General features: G+C 41.3%; 1 protein-coding gene across 1 annotated transcript in view; it reads right to left on the bottom strand.

Annotated features, from left to right (window-relative positions):
* ENPEP (glutamyl aminopeptidase) overlaps positions 1–16,143 on the bottom strand; it is a 52,734-nt gene extending 36,591 nt beyond the window's left edge. Inside the window, exons 1-5 of the mRNA XM_018569989.1 lie at positions 15,436–16,143; positions 5,724–5,865; positions 4,307–4,438; positions 2,456–2,576; positions 326–480 (exon numbers count right to left, since the gene is read on the bottom strand). Coding sequence (XP_018425491.1) covers positions 326–480; positions 2,456–2,576; positions 4,307–4,438; positions 5,724–5,865; positions 15,436–16,103 — 1,218 coding nt within the window. The 5' untranslated portion in view covers positions 16,104–16,143. The remainder of the gene's footprint in view (positions 1–325; positions 481–2,455; positions 2,577–4,306; positions 4,439–5,723; positions 5,866–15,435) is intronic.
* Between the last annotated feature and the right edge of the window lie 10,936 nt (positions 16,144–27,079).

Below are 27,079 nucleotides of genomic sequence, written 5' to 3'. Positions count from 1 at the left end.
CATAAAATTGCCTAAAGCTGGCCATACACTGGTAGATTTTTGTATGAACGTTCATGCAAAAGATCTTGTCAGAACATTCAATAATACCATCAGAGATGGAATGAATGGAGTTTTAATTTGAATCACAGTCACTGTTTGAAATTTGTGTATTTGATAAAAATGTTCCCTCCTGTTCCCGCCTCCTTCATCATGTTTGCTTTTATGTTTTTGAAGAGCCAAAAACTTTTAGGAAACCAGTTTAGAAATAAACCCTCAAGTAGCAATAAAAATCTAAAATACTAGTTTTGAATGACATCAGCTTTTAAAACCTAACATATAGTCATACCTGATGTACAAGCTCATGAGCAATCACAGCAGCTACTCGTTGTTTATTGACTGTTGCTGATTCAGCGGGGTCATAAAGCAGGTTAGTCTCTCTGTAGGTGATTAATCCCCAGTTCTCCATAGCTCCAGTGCCGAAATCTGGAATGGCTATTTGATCTAGATCAAGGAAATCACATTATCATTAAACTCTGTACTGCAGGTAAGGCTGGTCATAAATACAACACATTTTTGTCTGATCCTACAATGATTCAACTCAATGAATGAGATGTAGATGATCATTATAAATGTGAAAATGCTCAAAAATGCATAAACTAGCTATTCCAAATTCAGATGATTTACTGGAATCCACATTTTATTATGCTAATACATGCTATGTGATTCAGCAGATCTTTAGGTGTCATAGCAATCCTATTGCCCACTGATAATATATTTAATTAAACATCTGCAGAGAATAATCTTCTGCCATGTTGCATAATATGTTTTATCATTTCCAATATATCAGTCATTTACAGTTGTGTACATAAAATCAGGAAATTATCACATTAAGGAAACATGTTTATTGAAAGTCATATGGAGTACGGTATCTCTACACATCATTTTAGCACGTCATAGAGAATGAAGTGATTGCTGTAGCGGTAGTGCTTATAAACTCTAGGGCTGGCATACCAACTCCTGCAACAAACTAATTATTGATCCAACCCAATCCCACTCAATCGATTTTTTAACTTCTTGGTTGGGCCACCCATAGTTACACTTAAGGTGTAACTTGGGTTTGGCTACTGTTGAGAAAGGATCGGGACTGGGTATAGGACTAGTGTTTGGAGCAGCATTGAAGTGTATGAATAATGTATTAATAGTTTTGGAAAGAGTCAGAAAGGGTTAAAAACCCTGTCAGTTTATTTTTTGTTGTCTTTGTCCTTTTTGGGAAGTTTTCAGGCATCAGGCAGTGAGCAGAAATCTCTACAAAGTGAGGGAATCACCCTCAAAAATAGTTGTTGCCTGAACAGGTATCCCTACTGGAAGATTTCACCTCCCCTTCTGTTCTTATGACCACTGTAAACTTTTGAATGTGGATTTCCCATCACTTTCTGACTTATGGTGATAATAGTAATAATAGTCACCAGAAGAAATACAGACCTACTACCTAGTATGTATACAGACATCTAAAAAAATTGACAGGAACCTTCCCTACTCTATCCAAAACGGGAAAAAAAATGGCTTTACACACAGTTTAATAGCTTTGTAAAAGTAGAAAATATCAGCTTTTTGAATACCTATAAAAAAAACTTGATTTAAACATAAATGCCTTTAAATAAAAAAAAAAGAAAAAAAAAAAAAAGAAAACCAGGGCTGTTTTAGCAAAGCCAAAATTCAGGAGTATGTAAGATACTAACATCACAAACCACTGAAGTTACTCTGGGCATTCAGTTTTAACAGAGTTTAAGTACATAATATCTTAATATGAGTTTAAAGCTGCCTATACATCTTACAACCATCGCACGACTTTCGTTGTGCGATGGTTGTAAGGTGATTAAAATTTCATACGATCTGCCCATCTTGGACAGGCAGATCGTACTTGCGATCATCGCAGGCACTTCCCACCGAGGTGAGAGCTTCCAATGATTGCAGTGCTGAGCGGGCAGTGTGCGCTTTGCGCACACTGGCCCGTGCGGCATTGGTCTTCCGAGCACGCCACAAATCCGAAGAAAATCGTACGATATTTGGCAGGTTTTCCAGCGTGCTCGGAAGACGAAAGTCGTGGGACCTTACAATAGAAGCGGTCGCACGCTGCCCATACACCTGCCGATTATCGTACGATCGCGGGATCACCCGTGATTACCGTACGATAATCGGCAGGTGTATGGGCACCTTTACAGTAAGTAATTCAGTACAACCACTCCCACTTGCACCTCAGGTCACATTATTCACGTAGGAAGCCTGTATATTCACATAGCTCAGCAACTGGTGTTCCCAGAACATCAGGTTACTAACAAAGCAGTGTAGTAGACTGAAGCACTATAAATATACCTAGATACAAATCAGATGCACTGAGCAGAAAGGTTAGGTTCCCTGAACAGATTTTAATGCATAATTTCATTTGGAATGAAATGTTTTTCTTTTGCATACATACCCAGCTTAGGTAGAGAATAGGTCATATCAAAGTACTCTTCAAAGAAGTCAAATATAATTTTGGTAGTCTCTGCAGCATACAGTGCTGTTTCGTTTTGATTTGGCTGCACATAGATTCTCAGCTGCAATTAACACAAAAATATTAGTGTAATTGGAAAAATCATTTCAAATGTTCTCGCCAGAGAAATAAGACAACATTCACTCTCTCTTATAACATCGTTTTTGAAGTTGATCAGCTCAGAAATCAGGCATGTTGGTAAATGGATAAGAACCATATTCTGCCAGTGTACAAGGTCATAACAGGATCCAGCATGACCTGTACAGTGCACTTTGAATGTGGTGAGAATGGAAATTCTGGACAGTCAACAGTTTGGGTATTTACATCAAACATCAACCTCCATGTGAGTGTGGTCAGCTGAGCTTATGACACCTCTATTTCTGCAGTCAATCATAGTTAGGCTGTGTCATGAGTTGGGAGTTGTGTAATAAAGGGATTCTCCATGCTACAACCATGTGTTAATGCATCCAGACCACTCACTAAACCAACCTTAAATTAAATGTATGTATTAGTGATTTGTTTTAGTAAGGCACTGATCTTTTCAATCATATCAGTCACTGTACTATTGCCTGATGACTGAATCTGGCCATACACATGGTAGTTTTCAGTCAATTTCAACCACTACTGAACAGCTCTAAATACAATCTAAATCTACCATCTACAGTCTACCACCCACAAGTTTGAATGACCGCCAGAATTTAATTGAATTTAGTTAGTCAAAACTGGGCAATAAATTGACAGCTTTAATAAAGTTATTGAAAGTACAAATTGAAACAGAGCTGAAATGTTTAATAGGGCCAATTTTGATCCCATCTCCGTGGGGCCTATTGAAATGACCATTTGAAAAAAACAACTCTATATGTTTGTTATGTGTTCTCATTCACACAGCAAACCTAAAAATATATATTTTATAAATATTTCTTATTTTTTAGATGTATCTGTGTAGCAGGCCTTTGCAAACTTCTCTCTCAATTGTCAAGTGTCAGGAGACTCTTGCTGGCCCGCAGCGAGACTAGGGACAGACTGAGCTTCCCCTCATTAACATGAGATGCTTCTAGATCTTAAAACCTTTGTTAGGACAGACCGTGTTTGAATCTGGTTTAATTATGTTAACACTAATTTGCCCAGCCCCCCTTGCATTCTTTCATTCCAAAGCAGGGATGAGATCTGGCCCACTCACAGGGACGTTTCACAACAAGCCCCCCTGTGCAATAACAAAACCCTCTGACCTTAAGGAATAGCTTGATAATTGCAAACTATTCTCAACATCAGTAACAGTATCGTGAAGGTTTCATGTTTTCTTTTAAATTGGATCACTGAAGCAGTGCATTTTCTTTTTCTTTTTTGACCATGATCAACAGACAGATCTCTGCAAAGTTATTTCATTGTAATAAAAAAAATGAAATAACTAATTGCACAAGTATACACCCCTATATCTGGTGAGTCTGTATTGTGGCAAAACCTACATCAGGAAGACAAAAGAACATTCCAAGTAAATCCATACAATTGTGTTTGGCAGTGTTTTGAACTTCCTTTATGCGCGTCAAGCCATAATTTTCTTTTTTTAATGGAGTGTACCTTTAATGCTACAGTATTGTCCGCCGCATGATCTAGAAATCTGATTAACACAAATATCAAAATATTAATTACTTTCCATATGAATACTTCATCTGGCAAATATGGCATATTTACAGCTGCCTGATGGGGTCTTTTTAAATGACAAGTTTGATACTTTTAATGCATCACGTGGATTCTTTTTGTTAAACCTAATTAGAACCGAAGGATAATACTTACTGGGATTCCTCTTTTTGAAAATCGTTCCACATATGTGAACTGGTGGACAGCAAAGGCAACCAAATATGTACTCATAGGGACAGACTTCTGGAACACAGTTTTGATCCACCCATTCCCTAAATCAGTAGAAGCCTAAATAAAAAACAAACAGAATATAGTTATTTTAATATTATAGTATTGTACCAACAAATGTATTCACTGCATCTATTACAAAAACAGCAGAGGTAAATAGGATCAATCATCTGAACCCTCTGATTACACTTTTTACTTCTGATTATTGCTGTAGAAACAGGAAGTCAATCATGAGTAACCAACAGCAGTAAAGATTGAAGAGGATTTATCTTAAACAAACTAGATAGGAAAAAATGTATTATAAACGTCAGTAAGCTGTCAAAGGAAACCTTCACAGGGCTCAATGTAAGTGTGCATTGATTGCCTCTACTTTTAGAAATGAATCTTGCAGGGCAGTCACACCAACCCTGCAATTTTAAAAACTTTCTGAGAAACTTGCATAGATCAAGTATATACACTGTATTTAAAGGGTTCTTACTACACACCTTCCTTCTGGAGGGTGGCTACTTTTGTTCGCCATGGGCCCTGTGTGTGTTGTAAAGTAGTCACCGCTCCAAGACCATTCCTGCAATGGACTACAATCTCACGTTTAGTTTACTTGTTGTTTTTAGATTTTAGTCCTTCACGGGATGGTCCTATCCTGGAGATATTAAAAACACACAGGGACCATGGGGAACAAAAGTAGCCACACTCCAGAAGGAAGGACAGTGTCAGCAGCAACTCAGAGATGATCTGAGGATCTACAATCGAACGATACACAAATAAGCTACATTTTTGTTAGTAGTTAGGGTACATGAATGCATTTTGATTTAACTTCTGAGTTTAGTGTTACTTTAAGCAAATTATTTTTTTCATGGGTCTTAAAATAAGGAATTATGAGAAGAACCTCATAGGAGCAAATCTGGATCTCCCTGAAGGTCTTTAGGAAGAAATTTGCACTGCACTCATGATGTTAACAATGTCAAAAGCTATGCCTTCTCCAGATTTCAAATGTTTTAATTGAATAATGACTTAGTTAGCATCTCCTTCTTTTTTATTTGTGTCTAACAAACTCTACATTACCCATATGAAGCCCAAAACTATTTTTTGGGCTTTTCTATTTTCCAACACTATCCGGCCAGACACCCCAAATATCACTATTATTTTGCGGTCCTTCTATTTTCCATCTCTATCGGACCAGACACTCCAAATATCACTATTATTCTACACAATCTCATGATCAAAAAACAAAAACTTTACAATGGAGTGCTTTATTTCAAACAGAGCAACTATTATATATAACATTTTCAACACACACAACAAACATTTTTGTTTGGATACCACTTTTTAGACCCTAAATACATACCTCTGAAGGCATGTTTGAAATGGCTTTGTAGTCAGAAGGGTGGATAATGGTTATACTATAAGTTGCCTTTTGGTTGGGTTCATCAAAGCAAGGGAATGATTTCCGTGCATCTGTTGGTTCGTGATCTGTAGCTGCAATACTCCTGGAGAAAAGAGAGGCTTCTTTTAGTCTATTCAGGCTTCATTACAATGTGTATCTCAACAGCCATATAAGCATGTTTTAAATTGTATTTGTATGTATGTATGTATATATTTTTGTCATCGTACTGGCACTATATGTCTATATGTCAATTAAAGTATGCTATGAGCTATTTGGGATTTTAAAAGTAGAAATAATAGCTGTGTTTTCATTTATAGAGCATACTTAAAAATACATTTTCAAAACATTTTTTCCCCCTTTTTTGTTGTTTATATATAGGACACTATAGGCAGTTTCTATTGCTTAGAATAGATGGCAATGCAGAGAAATCAGACAAATGAAGGAGGTTTTTTTAAGTGGATTAACGTACAATGTACCACCCAAGCCCTAAAATCTTTAACCCTTTGTTAGGGTAGACAGTATGCACATCTAGTTTACACATGATACTGAAGATCTGCCAGGACAATACAGACAGGGTTAATTATAGTAGACATACCTCCCCAGCCACCCAGCCCCCCCCCCTTTACCATTACCAAGATAAATAAGATTTTTCAGCATGTAAAAAGCAACTAAAAGGTAGTTCATGCAATGTGAATGGGAACAGGTAACAATTATAAAGTAGGTTTTATTCCATTCAGGCTGCAAAAGTGGAAATACACTTTAAGCAGCTCAATATTCACTTGTACAAAGCAACCAACAGAAAACATTACAATAGCAATGGTTTTAAGCACAACGTTTGCAACATTCCTAGAGGGTATCTATGATCATAAACTAAAAATAAATATGTATTTTTGTACTGAATTTCTATATGTTTTATCGTACTCCTAGTAACCATATCAATCTAGAAGCTTGCAAACCTACCTATTGAAGATGCCCATAGGATGTACTTCCCCAATACACTTACACAATTTCACTCAGCCCTGTGAATATGCACTTCCTTGTGTCACCACTCTAGCTAAGCTTGCTGCCCAAACTAACTCAACTTCCTACAATGTGAAAATTTGGCATCATGATTGCTTGCTGGACGTAATGCATGATGGGATATGTAGTCTTGAGACATTGAGATTGCATCACATCAAGCAGCAGGGAAAGAGATGCAAAGCACCCTGGGAATCCAGGAAATTGTTGAAAGTGATGGACAGATGGAAAGTAGCACTCACTACATAAAATAATTTTTTCAAAAGCTTTGATTGCATTATCATTATACTGAACCTTGAACATAGTTCTGCAGTATGTGTTTTTAGCAAGGGTCAAGCAAGTGTAGCAGCCCACTCGCAGGTTTAATTATTCTGGAATCTGAAGTATGTTGTTTGTGGTCTATTAGTGCTGACACTGTATAGCCCTGCATCCCTATCGTGATATTATTGTAATTAAAAAAAAAAAGTTGTCTTCTGCAGACAAGAGGTAGCTGGTTTCTGTGTGTAGTAGCATCTAAAGCTGAGTGATACATAAAAAAGGTATTTTATTAATAGTTAAAGGAGAACTATGAGGTGAGTGAAAATCATTCATCCTCATAGTTTGAGCCGACGTGTGACAATGAAAAAACACATACCCCGTCGTTTGCTTACTTCTCGATCATCTCCATGCAGAGAGCAGTGACTGTCAGTCACCGCTCCCTGGCGCAGGGGTTCCCTCCCCCCGCTCTGATCCTCCAGTGCTGACCGGAGGAACAAATGGGCGAGGGGGCGGGTACAGCTGGCTCTGCCTCTGGATAGGCAGAGCCAGCTGTCATTCACACAGCTGGGTGGATCTCGACAGTAATGTCGGGATCCGTCCAGGCTGCGGCGGTCTCAGTATATCCCGAGCTGAAGCCGGTGTGTGTGCCTGCTCCTAAAACCTCCTTGGCTTTATGACGAAAATATATCAAGTAACATAACTTCTGCTCTCAAAACTCTAGGTTCAGTAGGAATTGGTCTAGGCCAGGGGTCTCAAAGTACCGGCCCGTGGGACAACTCAGGGGGGAGTTTGGAAGGGGGGGGGTGACGGGGAATTGGAAGGGGGGTGTATTATTATGTGTGAGGGGGGATTTGAAGGGGGTGGTGTATTATTATGTGTGAGGGGGGGATTGGAATGGGGGGGGGTCCCCTATATTTCAGGTGCGATTAGGGATTCCTGTGTCACAAACTTGCGTCTTCCTGCAGTAGGAATCCCTAATCTGGCGTTTACATGCAGCAACTGTCACCCATTCAAGTTAATGTTCAGGTGACAGCCGCTGAATGTACATGCCTGCACACCGCATGTAATCGTATGTGATATGATTACATGCAGTTACAAAAACAATCACTATCTCTGGATAAACAATCGTGTATCCAGCGAGAGCGATTGATTCCTCACTGCATGTAATCCTTTCACATATGATTACATGCGGTGTGCAGGCGTTTACATGCAGCAGCTGTCACCTGATCATTAATTTGAATTGGTAACAGTTGCCGCTTGCAACATGTGCATACATTAAAACTGGTACCGTATATAGTAGCGGCCCCCATGGGACTAAAAAATTTGTCCAGTGGCCCCCGACTAAATTGAGTTTGAGACCCTTGCTCTAGGCAGATGTAAAAAAAGCACCTAACACAAACTGTAAAAGAAAGTATACCACAAAGTAGAGTAATCATGATCTGTAAGCCATAACTCTGCTCTGGTTTGTGCCTAGAAATCTGTTTTTATCCTGATGGGTACTGTCACTTTGCCTGTTACACAATATAGAAAAGGTATAGCTAGGCTATCAATTACAGCCTGCTCACCACACACCTCTGCTCCTGTGACAGTTGTATGTCATGACTCTGCCTAAGATGCTGACAGGCTGAGTAGTTTTTAATGGGAATGAGGGACTAGCATCTAAATTTTGCCAAAAAGTCTAAATTTACATATAAGTAACAACACTGTTTAGCCTGATTAGGCACCACATTTGGGAAATAATGACATGAGTTTAAAACAACTGATGGGGTAGATTATGAGGTGTACCTGCAGGTTCACCCTAATAAACAACAAGCAGGTTTCGGTCCAGTGCCCTCTCTGAAGAAACACAGCTTGGTGCTTGGTGCTCCTACATACTGTAGATTAACACAAGAAGGAAGGATTCCATTCACCCATATGGTAAATGCACAATGTCAAACACACATAGAACACTTCAGAGCTTTGACCATCACAAATTGCACAGTATCCACTGAAGTGTGCTCCATGGTTGACCTGTGTTGAAAGTGTATGACAACCAGAAAGAAGGATGTAGGCTGAGCACAGACAGATGCATGTCAAACATCAGGCTGTGTCTCATCAGCAGCAGCTCTGCATGCATGAGCAGTTAAATGTCAGTGGATCATCCCCACTGTTTTACAGGCCTGGTTTTCATTCTATGAATCACAGGCTTTTTGCAAAATGACATACTGTTAAGATGTTGTTTGAAAGTAATTATTTATTCTAACAACCATTTTGTTGTTTTTAGCTGTGGGGCTGCAAATATTTGTATGACGCCACAGAGCTGGTAAAAGGTACCAGTTAGGGATGCCAGGTGTGGTGCAAATTACTTTAGAAGCCTGAAACAAACTGAAAGTGTCATCTTGGCCAGACAGTCTTACTACATTTGACTACAAGTGTGGAGTTCCTAACACACATCACAACCCAATGGGAATTAATCCTATACATATTTTATAAAGACAGCATGCTAGCCTGACTTTACACTACTTCACCGTGGTAACATGTGTTTTACTGTAATGGAAATTAACACATGGCACTCTGCACTGTGTGCTGTGGACAATTCAGTTAAAATGGCACCATTAAACAATAGTACAGTAGTGGTCAATGCACATGTGCTGCTGTGGCGTGCATTGTGGAGTGATGCATTTGAAACTAAACTCTGGGCACAAAATGTTTTTTTAAATATGTTGCTTAATAGCCACAAAGGATATAAGTCCACTTTGTGTGCACCAATTGCCTTTGCAACTTTAGTTATTACCTTGTAAAAGTAGCAGTGACACCAGCACTGTGCTGCACAGAGCCTGTGCGGAGAGTAGAACTGTGGGAGGGGCCCAGCAGGGTTAGGCAGCTTCAGCACTCCAGCTGTGGTGAAGCTGAAAATCTCATCATGCCTGAGCCTGTCAGAGTCTTGCAATGCCTCATGGAACTTGTAGTTCCACGACAGCTGAAATGAAACTACAGGAGGGGGGCAGATACAAGACCAGTCATTCTGCACAAGGAAAGAGAGCAGAAGTTACTGGTCTTTTTTTACAGGAAGCTCTTGCACAGAGGCCAGGTTTCACAATCCAATACTGTACAGATCTGGCAGAAATACTGTACACAATGCACACCAAGAATCAAGTAAGAATATACATGGCTCTTGTATTTAAAGGAGAACTATGGGGTTAAGGCTTTTCCCCATAGTTCTCCTTAGGGTAACGGGAGGACACGAACTAGCGTCCTCCCGTCACCCTGGGCTCAGTATACCGCGAGCTTCAGCTTGCGGTATATTGAGACGCTGCAGTATACCGCGAGCCGCAGCTCTAAGAGGTCGCAGCTGAAGCGGATCCCGACAATTATGTCTGGATCCGCCCTGCTGGGTGACTGACAGCTGGCTCTGCCTATCTGCCTATCTAGCTGTACCCCCCCTCCCCCATCCGTTCCGCCAGTCAGCGCTGGCAGATCGGAGCGGGGAGGGGGGAATCCAGCCCCTCCCCTGTCACGGCAGAGAGCCGTGACAGGATGGAGAGGTGAGCGAACGCCGGTGTATGTTCGCTCACCTCCCGATCTACTGAGCCGACCTGTGACAGTCTCATTGTCACAGGTCGGCTAGAACTATGAGGAGTGAAAAGCACTCACCTCATAGTTCTCCTTTAAATAATATTTTCTCATGCTTGGGTTCAGCTTAAAAAGAAGTGCAGGTCTGCCTGTTCAATATTAAGCTCAAATTGTATCAGTCCTATTGTTTTGGAAGTCCAGCTGTTGATTTTGCATTGTTTTGAGACTACATAAAAGTTTGATTGCCAACATAATGCATATCTGATAATCTGAGAACCCTAATTTAATTCTGGGATCATACACACAATACACATTTGGTTTCTATCATCCCTGTATTGAGGTTTCATAGCTAGGTGAAGTCAATCGAATCCTCACATACATCATGAACTTCATGTTTTAACTGATTCAGTTTTCTGCCAGTCATATGACTCACCTCAAATATCCTCACATGTAGGAATGAATGTTCTTTATCAAATGTAATTGGCAAATCATAGACTTCACCTAAACTATTATAATTTCCTGAAAGCAGTACTAGAAATATAAAATACAAAGTATGGACAGTATACTGAACAGAAAGTACCTACCTCTAGAATAGAATTCTTCTGAAGAATGACTTCATTTTTTGCCTCCCTGTAGATTGCTACTAGAAGTCCTAAAATTCCTATGCACATATCAACTTTAAAAGTCAGCATTTGCATAGTCCTGACCCCCATGTGACATTATTTGGGCATGGTGTTTGCTTACTTAGTCACAAACTAGTGCCTGGGTAAGAGGAGTCATTCTACTTCTCCTCATACCCATTATTTGAGCTTTCAGATTTGCACAAGAGCACAATATTAGGTGTGCTAAGGCACTTTTCGGAGTCCTCCATTCAGCACTTTGTGTATTGTTATTCTAAATACAGGTTCTCTTCAAACAATCAGTCAGTGTCATTGCTGGAAATAAGTATGTTTCAGTTTGGACAATGTTTCCATTATAGGAATACAAAATGACAAAACTGAGTTTTGAAATCAACATTTGCAGATAAGAAGATTGGGTCTGCACATCAGAACTGTTCTGATGCTCTGTGCTGTCCAAGGCAGCAGTTCAAGGGTCCCCACTCAACCTCCACACATATACATAAGACCTGTTCTGATGCCCTATACCAGTGATGGCAAACGTTTTTGAACCCGAGTGCCCAAACTGCGATGCAAAATCAATTTATTTATCTCAAAGTGCCAGCGCTGAAAATAAGTATAGTATTGTATTGCAGTTTGGGCGATGGGCTTTAAAAAACATTCAACATCACTGCCTTAGGCAAAATAGGGAAAAACACACATATATCAGCGGGGATCCAGAGAAGCCCCACGTCAGGAGGACAGGACATCGCGATCTACCAGGGATCGCTTTGCGAACAATGGTAGATCACGATGATTTATTATATTGCTGGTTCGGCAATATATTAAATAGAATCTGGGCACCAGCCAGGTTTAAAGATGGCCGCCGCGATTCGCAGTGGCCATCTTTAAAAACTTAACATGACTTTACAGTGACCTGCACCTGGAGTGTGCGGGTCACTGTAACCGGGACCTAGACTCGCGTGCCACCAGAGGGGCCTCTGCGTGCCCTCTGTGGCACGCGTGCCATAGGTTCGCCCCCGCTGCCCTATACTGTCCAAGGCAGCAATTCATGGATCTCCCGTCTACCCTCATAAAAACATACACCAATAAAGAATTCATACCTGCTGTCAGAAATAGTGGAGGAATAGCGCAATTGTGTAGATCATGCTCTTCTGTATTTACAATAGAAGCTAGAAAATGGGATCTCAGGTACAAATTTCTAAGTATATAAATAACTTTAATATAGGGGTATGGTGCTAACTAACTAGGCTTTAGGGTTTGATATATTGTGCAGCATTTGGGATCACACAAACGTTATAAGGTTAGTCCACCCAGGGCCAATATTTAATGTTTTGTTGACTCTGAAGCGTTAAACCACCTGCCAGAGACTTCCCAATCTCTCTTGGGAAATCTGGTGGGGAAATCTCTGCAATTGAGTTATTGTGTTTGGACACCTGCTGCAGACAGTATAAGGGTGACCCAGTCTCCCTGTTCAACCTATAAGTTAGTTTACATTATGAAGAATATACCTGGTAGAGTAGGAGCACCCAAAGATGGGGGTTACATTTTAAGGTGGGAAGATCTTATTAGGTTTTAGAGACCATGACATAAAAATAAAATCAGAATGTGACACAGCTCACCATATTCCATCTACAAATAAAATAAAATTTTTGGTAGGATTGAGCCTTTTTAAGAAGAGTTCAAGAAGTACAAGATTGCCCGATAGGGGAAAGGAAAGTGTAATGATATGCTTTCTTTTAACTTCCACAACCCAAATCTAGAGATATTCAGCTACAGTCCCTTCATCCTGTGCAAAAGGCCAGTATTAGCTGTCAGCCCCATTGTGTATATGGAGATACCGAGCCAGCAGGCTGCAGAGAGCAGTACAAGGGTGAAGAAATGTCAGGATCCAACCTTTGCATTTGAAGATCTCAGTATCAGGAGTGTCACTGAAAATAAAATTACATATACTCCAATTTAGAGATGTCGCATTACTGGAGTAAAAGGCAAACCCTGAGACAACATACTGATGGTAGTAGGAATGGGCTTGCTTTCAACTGGCAAACTCTAAATGCTACACTACCATTAAAAAAGAAACATTGTAACCAATTATCTGGGCCTGCTCAGGTGACATGCAGTGGGCACTGCGCCATGTTTTGTTTAAAGCCTCACATTTATGCAACAGTGTGATACAAGATTTTCTTTGTGTGCAGCCATGTTTAATATTTATCTGCAGTTTCCAAGCATGCAGAATTGTCAAAATCTTCAACTTCGGTTCAGACTATGCACATTTCTGCAAACGTTTCAGGGATCTATGGAAGAGACATTGATTTCCCCTGCTAGTTACCAAACACTAGCAATGTAAATATGAAATGTAAAAGGGATTCTTGCATCTCAGTTTGCTTTACAACACCGTACCCTTGCTACAGATAGGACAGATTTAAATCTGATCCACTAACATCATGTCAGGAAAATGGAACAGATAGGCAAACTTTGTCACAGCATTCCTCACACTTTGGGGAAATACTGGAAAAAAAGGGAAATCTTGGAAAAAAAGGGAAATCTTTCAGCTCCTATCAGTGTGTATATAACATGCTCCCATAGTAAAATGTGAAAGAACAGGGCAGACTAGTCAAATATTGGGTCTGTCTGACACTGCCTCCAAGTAGAACTCATAAGCCATAACAGTTTTAGAGTGTGGGGTATATTAGGGATGTGTTTTAAAACCTCTGCCATATTTTATTGTCTGTGCATACCTCCTCATGTATAGAGGTATATGTATAGAGGCAGGGCCCTCCTTACCATCTTGTCTTAAATTGTATTGTGACTGTAATGTCTTCCTTATATTGTAAAGTGCTGTGCAAACTATTGGCGCTATATCAATCCTGTATAATAATAATAATTTGTATTGATAGGAAAGATTAACACACTTTCTATCCTGAAGACCACTGTTACCAGTAAAAGAAAATAATGGGACACGTACGCTTAGGGCAAATCTGATAAAGACATCTGTTCAAGGGTCAAGGTAGGGTTCCCCCCCCCCCCCTAACATTGGGGGGATTTTCTCACGCTTCTTATCTAGGAGACCACTGTCACCAGTATAAGAAAATAATGGGACATGTAAGGTAAGGCCAAATCTAATACAGATATCTGTTCAAGGTTCAAGGTGGAGTTCCCTCCTCACATAGGGAAGATTTACTAACACTTTTATCTTGGAGACCACTGTCACCCGTACAAAAAAAAAAATATTGGGCTGTAAAGTAATGGGCAGATCTGATAAAATATCTGTTCAAGGTTCAAGGTGGAGTTCTACCCCTCACATTGGGGAGATTTACTCACACTTCCTATCTTGGAGACCACTGTCACCAGGGAAAGAAAATATTTGGACATGTAAGGTAAAGGCAAATCTGATAAAGACATCTGATCAAGGTTCAAGGTGGAGTTCTCCCTTCCCATTGGGGAGATTTACTCACACTTCCTATCCTGAAGACCACTATCACCAGTAAAAGAAAATAATGGGATATGTAAGGTAAGGGCAATCTGTTTAAGGTTTAAAGTGAAGTCACCTCTCACATTGGGGAGATTTACTCACACTTCCTATTTTTGATGCCACTGTCACCAGCAAAAGAAAATAATGAGACATGCAAGGCAAGGGAAAGTCCAGAAAAGGCATCTGTCCAAGGTTCAAGGTGGCATTCCTCCCCCTCCCCCCCTCACATCATGGGGAGATTTACTCGCACTTCCTATCTTTGATGCCACTGTCACCAGCAAAAGAAAATAATTGGACATGTAAGGCAAGGGCAAATCTAGTAAAGGCATCTGTCCAAGTTGCCCCCCCCCCTCACATCATGGGGAAATTTAATCCGTTCAAGGTTGAGTTCCCATTTACCATTGGGGATATTTATTCACACTTCCTATCTTTGATGCCACTGTCACCAGTAAAAGAAAATAATGGGACATGTAAGGCAAGGGCAAATCTAATAAAGGCATATGTCCAAGGTTCAAGGTGGAGTTCCCCCCTTATATTGGGGGGATTTCCACTCACTGGGAGTTGTGCCTTCAGGGCAGAAGGCAAAAGTTAATTGTCCCCAATGGGGGCACAGACAGCAAACAAAAACTAAAAGTGGTCCTAACCCTTCCTTACTCTAAAAACGTTTGTGCTGCCCTTCCACTTTAGTGTCACACTAGATGAAACAGCTTTAAGTTTCTTGACATTGATAATGCACACAGTATGGATGATACTTTACTTGGTCACGCCATTTTCCTGGTAGGTGGTCCTGTAGAACCCCACCAGAGAGCCGTTGAGTTGACCAGCAAACTGCAAAGTCAGGCGGTAGGTGTCCTCCAGGTTGTCATCATCGGCATTGGCCGGCAGCTGTTGGGTGAACTCCATCACAACATACTCCTGTGGTCGGTACTCGAAGCACTGGATGAGTTGGATCTCTTGGCCAGTGCGATCCTTCAACTTGGGCTGCCCCGAGATCTTGTTCTCCCTGATGTGCAACCATAGGTGCTTGTCTGAGCTGGTCAACTTCAACCAAATGGTCACCGTGCCATGGTAAGTGTCTTTGTCCATCTCTGGCTGGATTTCCAGGTCATAGTGAAGGGGTCGGATGTGTGATGGAAGTCGGAAGTTCTTCCAGGCCCCGCTGTTGTCATCCTTAACTGGGCAAGCCTCGGATTCTGAAGGAGCAGTGGTAGTAGAGGTGGTGGAGGATGAAGTAGAGGTGGTGGAGGATGATGTAGGTTTAGTCGTGGCATCACCTCCGTTGGTACTTTTACATGGCTCTGGATATGTGAGACCTACGCCAAGCCCAACAGCTAATCCCACCACTACCACCGCTGCAACGATCATGGCCACATGTTTCCCTCTGATACAGAACTTCTTGGAGCCCTTATCCAGTTCTTCGTCCATCTTGAAGGTTCTTGTTCTATAGCGACTGACAGCTGTAGCGGTTCACCTAGACCTCTTCCTTCCTCCTCCTGCAGCGGCCACAAAGATCTGAGACTCTTCACCCTCTACTTCTAACAGCACACTTCTCAGCTCTCCCCCTTCCTCCTCCTCCTCCTTTCCCCTTGCAAATAACTTCGCGTTAATCAGCAATAGATGATGGCAGGGTATTTATCTTGCCAGGGCATTATCGGTGACATGAATGCAACAAGCACAGCATCTCTAAATTGGAAACACAAGACGGCTCTATCAGTGGACTCTGCCCAAACAGCTGCAATGAAACTTTATGAATGTTTCGGGACTCTTTCCTGAGTTATGTGGATGAGGTAATAAATCTCAACAATGATTTTATTGAGCTGTACTGGTGGTATTTGAGATCGCTGGCATGACAAAGTGATTTGGAAGACCTGCCAGGGCTAGCTGTTATAGGCAAATATCTGATTACAGTACAAAATAACTTTTATAAGCACTTTTCTTATCACAGTGCTAAGATCGCATTTTAAAAGTGGGACTATGTTTAAAAACAATGTTTCAAGTGAAACAAAGAAAACTGCTTGAAAAGTGTTCACTGGATACTTAAAGGAGAATTATGAGGTGAGTGCTTTTCACTCAGCCTCATAATCTGAGCCGACCTGTGACAATGAAACTGACACAGGTCGGCTCAGTAGATCGGGAAGTGAGCGAACACATACAGGCGTTCACTCACTTCTCGATCCTGTCACTGCAGAGAGCTGTGACAGGGGAGTGACTGGATTCTCCCCTCCCCTGTCCGATCCTCCAGAGCTGACTGGCGGAACGGACGGGGGAGGGGGCGGGTGCAGCTGACTCTGCCTCTAGATAGGCAGAGCCAGCTGACACTCACGCAGCTGGGCGTATCCACACATAATTGTCGGGATCCGTTTCAGCTGCGGCGTCTCAGTATACCGCAAGCTGCAGCTCGCGGTATACTGAGCTTTGGGTTACGGGGGACGCTAGTTTGTGTCCTCCCGTTACCCTTCGGAGAACTATGGGGAAAAGCCCTAACCCCATAGTTCTCCTTTAAAGTGACACTAAACTCAGGAGTTAATTTAAAAAATGCTTTCAAGTACCTTAACTATAAACAAAATGTATCACTTAGCTGTAGATCCTCAAATCATATCTGAATTTGTGCTGACACTGTCCTTCCTTCTGGAGGGTGGCTACTTTTGTTCCCTATGGTCCCTGTGTTTGTTGTAAAGTAGCCACTGCTTAAAGCTCGCTCTTGTGATGGCATCACAATCTCAATACAAATTAGTAAACCAAACATGAGATTGTAGTACATCACAGGAGCGAGCTTGGTGTGGTAGCTACTTTACAACACACACAGGGACCATGGTGAGCAAAAGTAGCCACCCTCCAGAAGGAAGGACAGTGTCAGCATGAATTCAGAGATGATTTGAGGATCTACAGCCGAGTGATACACAATTAAGATACATGTTTGCTAATAGTTTAGGTATGTAAATGAAGTTTTAAGATTTAACTCCTGAGCTTAGTGTCACTTTAATGTTTCAAAGTATGAGATTTTAGGTCTCATGCACACAGGACTAGACCTACAGATTCTTATGGCAGGAATCCCAAGTGGGTTCGAACTGCCCACTCTGCCTGTTCAAGTGCGTGACAGGCTGACAGAAGCCCGATCTGTCTGTGACTGTTGGCATGTGTGAAATATCAGGGGTCTAAATAGACCCCTGATATTTCCCTTTTGAAATGGAAAAAGAGATTGGAGGACACAGAGTTCTAAATCTCTTTTTCTTTAGCCCCTGTTATGAATGAACAGCAAGCCTCTATACTGAGTGCTCCTGCCCATTCATAAACTGTGGAGATAGAATGAGTTACTATGTCCACAATTATGAATGAATAGGAAGTGATGTAGAGCACTTCCAGTTCATTCATAATTGGGGACACAGTAATCATACTATGTCCTCAGGTATTTACAAACACTCAGCGTTCAGCTGATCGCTTGTAAGCCACTCTCCATCCTTACTCGCTGTCACAGGTGGCAGAGTGGGGCAGTGCGGGGGAAGAGAGTTTGGCCTCCTGTGACAGCCGACTCCTCCCCTGTACCGCTCCACATCTTGAGCTTCTCCCTCCCCGCATGGCACCGCTCGGCCTCCTGAAAGCTCCTCTCCTCCCTGCTGGTCTCTGGTCACTGTCGCCTCGAATCCCTGCTGCATCTGCCTACACAGGCGGGGGAGAGCAGCGGGCATTTAGGGATGCACTGAATTTTCTGACGCATTTTCATCCGTTATGGTACTTCCGGCATTTTGCCCAAAGTACCATTATCGGCCGAAATATTTTGGCGGCCGAAATTTTTGTGAATCCCTAATTCCTGATGCAAGAATCCACAGGTTCTTGCTGGAGGAATTCTCAGCTGCAACTTCTAGCCTTACTTGCATGAGGCCTAAGTAATAGAGTTTTACATAATTTACTATATCCATTTATCTGCTTGACCTCTGCTTGGGCAGCTCAAATTTGCTTTAACCAGAGCAGTGTTTGTCAACCTTTTCTCAGTCACAGCACCCTTTGAAAGTATGCAAAATCTCAAGGCACCCCAGTCTAAAATAGGGTCCCCTCATCACATCAGAGTCCTTAGTCCCCCCCCTGCACAGCAAAGTACTACCTTACACATAACGCAGCTGTGGCATTGTGATGGAAAACAGGAGGTGGAGCAGGTTTAAACCCAATGGACTCCAGATACAGAGTTCCTTCAGTTCTCTTCTGGATGCTTAGGAAAACCCTGAATGATTCCCACCCTGGATTAGCGCCATGGTCTTCCATGGTGCTGGTGGTCGACCCATCTGCCCTATTGCAACGTATGACGCTGTGCAAAAATATGGAAAAAAAACTGTGTTCCATATTGAAATCAAAGCAGTTTTTTTTTTTTTTATTTGACGGAACCCCTGATGAACCCAGGCGGCACACCGGTTGAGGAAGGCTGTTCTAGAGCGCTATGATGAGCTCTTTAAATTTAGGTTAGCACATGTTGGTGTCCTACATCTGTCCTAAATCATAGCTATTCCAGCCCACAGATACTATTAGAATTATTCTTGCACCTTCATTCAGAATGTTTTAAATACTTAAAGAAAAAAATCAGTATAATGATAATTAGGGTCACACAAGTGCAATATAGATGTCACTGTGAACAAGTTGAGATAAAAGTAATAACTTAGAACCATAGCGTGACAGTAATAGCTCAACAACATAGCAATTCTGCTGTAATGATGAAGCCAGCAAAACAGGGAGCAATACTGTAACTTTAGAATGACCTTGGCATTGAGTTTGAAAATTCATGAATCAGTACATTTTCACATGCACTACATTTTATAGAGCTAAAGCGATATTAGCAATTATAAGTCAAAATGTCTGTGAAGGTTCTCATTCATCCAGGTCATTGGTGAAACAAAACAGCAGCTACACCAGCGTATGGCACAGCATAGAAGAGCAAAACCCTCTGGTCAGGATTCAGCAGTATACATACATCTAAAGTAAAAAGGTCGCTCCTTTGAAGACAGTCAAGTACGCATCCTAGACAGGGAGGAGGACTGGTTGAAAAGAGGTGTGAAACAGGCCATTTATTTAAAATGGAGAAGCCAAGCTTGAGTAGAGGTGGGGGGGGCGGGGGGGGAGAGATCCATTGTCCGCCACATACAATGCTGTTTTAACAGGGCAGGTTAATAACACCTCCTAGACTTCATTTATGCAAATGCAATCAACACCTTGTTGTGACTAACAGATTATGTGAATTGGAGCAACATTGACCATATATATTCCCAGATAATTTTTTGTACAAGTCATTCTGAATTGAGAAAGCTGGTCGGATGTCCAGTGAAACGTCTTCATGAAAAATACAGCAAGTCCAGTTGCCTTGACTTATTGTTTACAGATAAAAGTCAAAATGTTTTAAAGCTAATTCAAATGCTGATGAAATCTCTTACAATTGATGCTACTCCTTAAAGGAGAATTATGAGGCGAGTGATTTTCAATCAGCCTCATAATCTGAGCCGACCTGTGACAATGAAACTGTCACAAGTCGGCTCAGTAGATCCGGAAGCGAGCGAACACATACCGGCGTTCGCTCACTTCTCGATCTTGTCACTGCAGAGAGCCGTGGTCACTCAGGCTCTTGCAGGGATTCCCCCTGCTCCGATCCTCCAGCGCTGACTGGCGGAACGGACGGGGGAGGGGCGGGCACAGCTGGCTCTGCCTCTGGATAGGCAGAGCCAGCTGTCAATCCCGCAGCTGGGTGGATCTCGACAGCAATGTCGGTATCCGTTTCCGGCTGTGGCGTCTCAGTATACCGTGAGCTGTAGCTCGTGGTATACTGAGCTTTGGGTCACAGGAGGATGCTAGTTTGTGTTTTCCCATGACCCTTAGGAGAACTATGGGGAAAAGCCCTGACCCCATAGTTCTCCTTTAATGTTTAAAAGTTTTAGTTTCCTGCAGAATCAGCTGGTCCCCTGAGAACTGGTCCTGATATCCTGTTTAGGATGGAAACTTTCCCTTGCAAGGTCCTATGGAGACACATAGGAACCACAAACACACAGGCACAGCAAGACATGTCACTCCTCTGCTCCCCTCCTCCCTTCTATAAGCTAGTAGATAGAAAGTTGCTGGAGTCTGCTCTGTCCCTTGTGATCTTGTACTGAAGGAAGTTCTGGGAAGCTTAGCTAAGAGAGTTGGAGCTGTTCAGAAACATGATGACTGTAAGTGTTTGGGCAAAAATCTGAAGAAATACTATGCTGGGCAATATATATTTGTTTGATCTGGATTCTGGAGATTCTGGAGAGTTTAATACTACTTTATGGATTTTTAAATACATTTCCTGTTATTTTACTTAAGAAACTATAGAACATATTTCCATGGCTGTTTCGGTGGCACTCTGCTTTTTGGTTGTTTTTCTTCCTTCATATCATTTCCAAGAGTTAGTCATGTTTTTTTTTTCCATCTTACGAAAGTACCTCAGCACTCAAAAACAAATTAACTAAAAAATGTTTAATACTTCAACAAAAAGAGGTCTTACTTTACATACCGATGCAAATATATCTTGACATTGGCACTTTGTCTACCTCCCTAGTTGGATGCAAATAAAATGACCACTTACTGTCACGTCTGTTTAGGGCTGCAACCATACTTAATCTGAGGCAAAGTGATAGGCAGTGGCATTGTTTTGATGTAGTATTTTCTAAAAGAAGAAGAGGAGCTCTCTGTATCAGGAATAACACAGAGCAGTCAGAGGCAGCATTGGCTTAGATGATTTTATACCACAGAGAAACAGCGCTGCTTTTTTTCAGGGGAAATTCAACACAAAGGGTAAATCCTTTCAGGGTACTGCTTAGGCACAATTACCATTTCTCGATTTCTTGAAAAGCATGCCTTAATTTTTTGTGTTTAGGTCCACTTGGAGTTTTAAAGAGTAGGTTAAGGACTCAATTCATCTCTGACATCTGCATATAATTTTGTAACACCTCCTCCTGTAGGTTAGTGTTGGTGGTGGCCCCCAAGGATCAGTGTACTGTTTAATTTTTTTATGAATGACAGAGTTGGGGATTAAAAGTACTATTTCTGTGTTTGCAGATGACACCAAGTTATGTAGTGGAATACAGTCCTTACAGGATGTCTCCAACCTACAAGCAGATCTGAACGCACTGTGTGATTGGGCATCTATTTGGCAAATGAGCTTTAATGTTGATAAATGTAAAGTTATGCACTTGGGGACTAAAAACATGCATGTGCCATACACTCTAGAGTGAGTATGTTTGGGGGAGTCAATGATGGAGAAAGATCTGGTTGTACTGGTAGATCATAGACTGAATAATAGCATGCAATGTCATGCCGCAGTTACTAAAGCAAGCAAAATACTTTCTTGTATTAAAAGTGGTCTAGTCTCCAGAGATAGAGACATAATACTGCCAGAGAAGGTGACATATTTAATAAGCCACAGCCCATATTCAAGCACAATTGACAGAAAACAGCCCCACGCTAAGCAAAGCTGAGTTGTCATAAACCCATATTAGCCACAGTCTTTAAAGGAGAACTATGGGGTTAGGGCTTTTCCCCATAGTTCTCCTTAGGGTAACGGGAACTAGCGTCCTCCCGTCACCCTAACCTCAGTATACCGCGAGCTACAGCTCGCTACATACTGAGACACCGCAGTCAGCGCTGGAGGATTGGACAGGGGAGGGGGGAATCCCTGCAGAGAGCCGTGAGTGACAGTCACGGCTCTCTGCAGGCACAGGATCGAGAAGTGAGCGAGCGAGGGTATGTGTTTTCGCTCACTTCCAGATCTATTGAGCAGACGTGTGACAGTTTAATTGTCACAGGTCGGCTTCAACTATGAGGATGAGTGATTTTCACTCACCTCATAGTTCTCTTTTAAGCTGCAGCTCGCGGTATACTGAGACGCCGCAGCTGAAGCGGATCCCGACAATTATGTCTGGATCCGCCCAGCTGCGTGAGTGACAGCTGGTTCTGCCTATCTAGAGAACTGGAGTTGTGTTTCTTCCTGGAGATCCAGCTCTTTGCTTTATCTATTTGTTTAGATGCAAGTTGCTAGTCACTCAAATCCATAACCGAGTAAGCATTTACTAACAATATGAATATATGCAAGCATTTTATCTAAACAAATTATTACAAATTATTAGAAGATCAAAAATCAAATCTCATGCGTCAATATTTTTAACTTTAGTGAGTGAAATAATGGCTATTCTTCACGAGTGATTTTGTTTTCAATAAATTAATATATTTTTTTGCAACTGAATTGCCGGTCTCGATCCTTTTCCTAACCTCTTTGACCAGCTGTCTCTGCCTATCTAGAGGCAGAGCCAGCTGTACCCGCCCCCTCCCCCGTCCGTTCCGCCAGTCAGCTCTGGAGGATCGGACAGGGGAGGGGAGAATCCAGTCACTCCCCTGTCACGGCTCTCTGCAGTGACAGGATCGAGAAGTGAGCGAACGCCGGTATGTGTTCGCTCACTTCCCGATCTACTGAGCCGACCTGTGACAGTCTCATTGTCACAGGTCGGCTAGAACTATGAGGTGAGTGAAAAGCACTCACCTCATAGTTCTCTTTTAAGCACTGCTTATGTAGTCATGTCATAAATGCCCTGTGCATAGTCGTAAACAGTGTAGTGAGGGGATAGTGACCTATAATGACATACCGTGAACTGTAGAGAGTTACGTTTCATAATCCCCGCTGTGATGGGGTTATAGTAATAAAAAGGTGATTGAACTGATGTATGAATAGATGATAATTGGTTAGACAGCAAACATGCCTATACTACAATGTCCAGCATGTTGAATGGAACACATTAGATTGTTGATGCATGCACTTTGACACTGAATCATTATTTAATTTTGCAGATTTTGTTTTAGCATCAGTCAGCTCTTGGACTGAATTATGCTGGGCCAGCAAGTCCTGGACAAATTAGCAGTCACTTAAAATCTATTCCAGTTTTAGATTTTATTTCCTTACAGTGGGATGACTGTTTTCATATCATTTGGCCATTTTTTAAATTCCTAGCCAGATTTAAAAGCATCCACAATCATGGTTGTAGAGACATCTTTTGATCTTGCTCCCCAGGGTCACTTCTTTATTTAGCTTTGCAACCTTCAGAATTTTCATAATTCACATCAAGGTATCAGTGGGCGAAGCCTGGGTGCCAAGTGGTAAAGACAACTGTTAAAAAGGGATGTTTTTTCTGTTAAAACCTTTTTATCATTAGGTCTAATCAAAACTCCTATTAGCTATCAACAATGTTGTAATACCCATGCATTGTGTTACCATATTATATAAATCTGTCAGATAAAAAATATTATCATACAAATGTGAACTTTGCTAAGAGGAAATTAATTACCTTACAGTTTATGACTGGAGTTTTGTACTAATAAGATACCGCTTGATATACTTATCTCAGGGTTAAAGGGTTAGAGAAGTATATAAAGGGTTATGTTAGTGATAAAACCATTAGGTAATATTGTGTTATAAAAGAAGAAAAAAACTTTTTTCTTTTTCAAATGTTCAAAAACGTTACCAGGTAGATGTTTTTGACATTGCCCACTACATATAAAATACAACATCTAAAAAAAATAGTAGAGTTAAACCCGAAAAGATAGTGAATTTATTATTTATTTAATGTGTGAACTATTTAGCATCATGTAAATTTATTATTGTGAATCTAAGACTAGAGTCAACATCAATATAAGTGCAATATTATGAAGCTCAGCGGCTGTTGTGCTAAAAATTGGGCTGGAATGAGCCTTTCAGTTTTAAATGGAATCAGCATTTTCTTATGGAGGAGTATGCAGTCTCACACTTGCATTTTGTGTAGAACGAGTCTGCTTTCATGTCTGTTATACTGTGTTAAAAAAAATCCAGTAGTTTCTGTAATTTTCTATTGTAGAGATTGGCACCCAGGGTAACTTGCCACTTGTTAGGCAAGTAAAACCCGAACACTCTAGTGCCGGGCAGTGACAAGCGAGACCCGGTGAATGAAAGCCTGCAGCGGTGTGGAATCCCCCGACAGCCAGGCGGTCAGTTGCTTTCTACATTTAGTCCTGCTTTGCACAAGCAGGACTAAATGTAGTGTGGGGAAGCCAATTGTTTGTTTACAAGTGATCTACCTCCCCGCACCTACCTCTCTCCTTCTCGCTTGCTCCATCCTCGCTGGCTCCGTCCTCTCATTGTACCTGTACACCCCCACATATCACCGGGGGGGAGGCGCAAAATTTTGTTCTGCCCCAGGCGCCCGTTACTCTGGTTACGCCACTGGTCAACACTTTCCCCAATATCATTAATAAACAGGTTAAACAGTATGGGGCCTAAAACAGAACCCTGGGGCACGCCACTCTCGACCAATCCGAAAAACAGCCATTTATCAGTACTCTCTAGACACGTTCCTGAAGCCAGTTCTCTATCCAGGTACACATAATTTCATCTATGCCCATATATTTCAGCTTGTGTATTAAGTAGGAATGCACCGATATATTGGCCGCCGAAACATATCGGCCGAAAATGGCACTTTTGGCTAAATTGCGAAAGTGCCATTTTCCTGCCGATACATTGGCACATCCCAGGTTTCTTTCCTCCCCGCTGGGCATTGCTCTGTGTCCCAGCGGGGAGGAGAGAAAGTGACAGCCGGCCGAGCGCTGCGGGAGGATAGCGCTGTGAGCGGTCGGGGTCTCTCCTCCCACACCGCTCAGCCGCCTATCACAGTCCGGCAGAACGGTGTGGGGGCGGAGACAGCCCGCGCTGTCACAGGAGGCTGGGCTCTCCTTCCTGCTCCGCTCGCTCAGCCTCCTGTGACAGTGTGTGACAGAGGTAAGCGAGAGCAAACACTCAGCGATCGCTGAGTGTTTGTAGATAATTGAGGACATGGTATGGTTACTATATCCTCAATTATGAATGAATGGGAAGTGATCTACATCACCTCCTGTTGATTCATAATTGTAGTTATAGTAAACATACTATGTCCTCATGTTATCAATGAACAGGAACACTCATAGAGGATTCCTGTTCATTGATAACAGGGGATACAGAAAAAGAGATTGAGGACTCTGTGTTCTCAATCTCTTTTTCTATGTTAAAAGGGAAATATCAGGGGTCCGTTTAGACCCCAATATTTCCCCAGAGCCCCTAAAAGTAAAGTAAAAAATAAAAATATTTTAAAAAAAAAAATGAGTTAATAAATAAAAATAAATATAAAAAAATAAAAAGTTTATAAAAAATAAATAAAAATAAAATATTGAAAAAATGTGAAACATTTTTAATAAAAACATTTTCGGTTTCGGCCTGACAATTTTTTTATTTCGGTTTCGTTTTTTAAATTTCTATTTCGTGCACCTCTAGTATTAAGCGTTTATTTGGTACTATGTCAAATGCTTATGCAAAATCCAGGTACACTACATCCACTGGCCTCTACTCACCTCTTCGTAGAATGTTAGTAGGTTGGTCTGACAAGAACAGTCCTTCCTAAATCCATGCTGATTTTCACTTATTATACCTTTGTCACGAACAAATCCACTAAAAAGTCCTTTAACATTCCCTCAAACAGTTTGAATACTATTGATGTTAGACTTACTGGTCTGTAGTTCCCAGTTTGGCATCTTGACCCTTTTTTGAATATCGGTACTACTGTTGTTTTACGCCAGTCACTTGGTAACCTTCCAGTCATTAATGAGTCATTGAAAATGAGGAATAATGGTCTTGCTATGTGTATACTGAGGAGATATATTGTATATTGCTATAACTTGTATACTGAGGAGAAAAATGAATTTAATGCCTCAGCCTTCTCCCGATCGTTTGTGATAAATTTCCCGTTCTCATCTTTTGTAGGGCCTACTGGGCTTTTTTTTAAAACCTTTTTACTGCTTAAATATTAGAAGATTTTTTGGGGGGTTCTTTTTACTGACTGTGGCAATATGTTTTTTGTAATCTATTTTTGCTGCTCGGATCTCATGTTTACAACTCTTATTACATTCCTTGTAGCTTTGGAATGCCAATGCAGTCCCCTCCATCTTATATTTTTTATTTTTTAAAAGTTTCTTTTCTTTGATGTGTTGATTTGTCGTTTTATTTACCCATGCAGGCTTAGCTGTCAATCTTTTATGTTTGTTACCCAATGGTATGCACTTGCTAATAGCATTATGCAAAGAATTCTTAAAACAATCCCACTTCTCGTCAGTGTTCATTGCTAGAAATAATTTGTCCCATTTAGTGTCATACACTAGGTGACGCAGCTTATCGAAATTTGCCTTTTTCAAATTTAGTGTTCTTGTCAAACCAACACACTTCTCTTTTCTGTACCCAACATTAAAATTAATCATCCTGTGATCACTATTACCCAATGTATCCATAGTCGCTATGTCTGCAACTAGGTCCACATTATTAGAGATTAATAGATCTCTAATCTTTTTCCTGGTTGGGAACT

The sequence above is a fragment of the Nanorana parkeri genome, unplaced genomic scaffold, assembly GCF_000935625.1.
Source record: "Nanorana parkeri isolate BGI_ZX_2015 unplaced genomic scaffold, ASM93562v1 scaffold36, whole genome shotgun sequence".
In the NCBI taxonomy this organism is placed as follows: Eukaryota; Metazoa; Chordata; class Amphibia; order Anura; family Dicroglossidae; genus Nanorana; species Nanorana parkeri.
The sequence above is the reverse complement of the archived record's forward strand: the minus strand, read 5'-3'. Positions and strand labels throughout refer to the sequence as shown.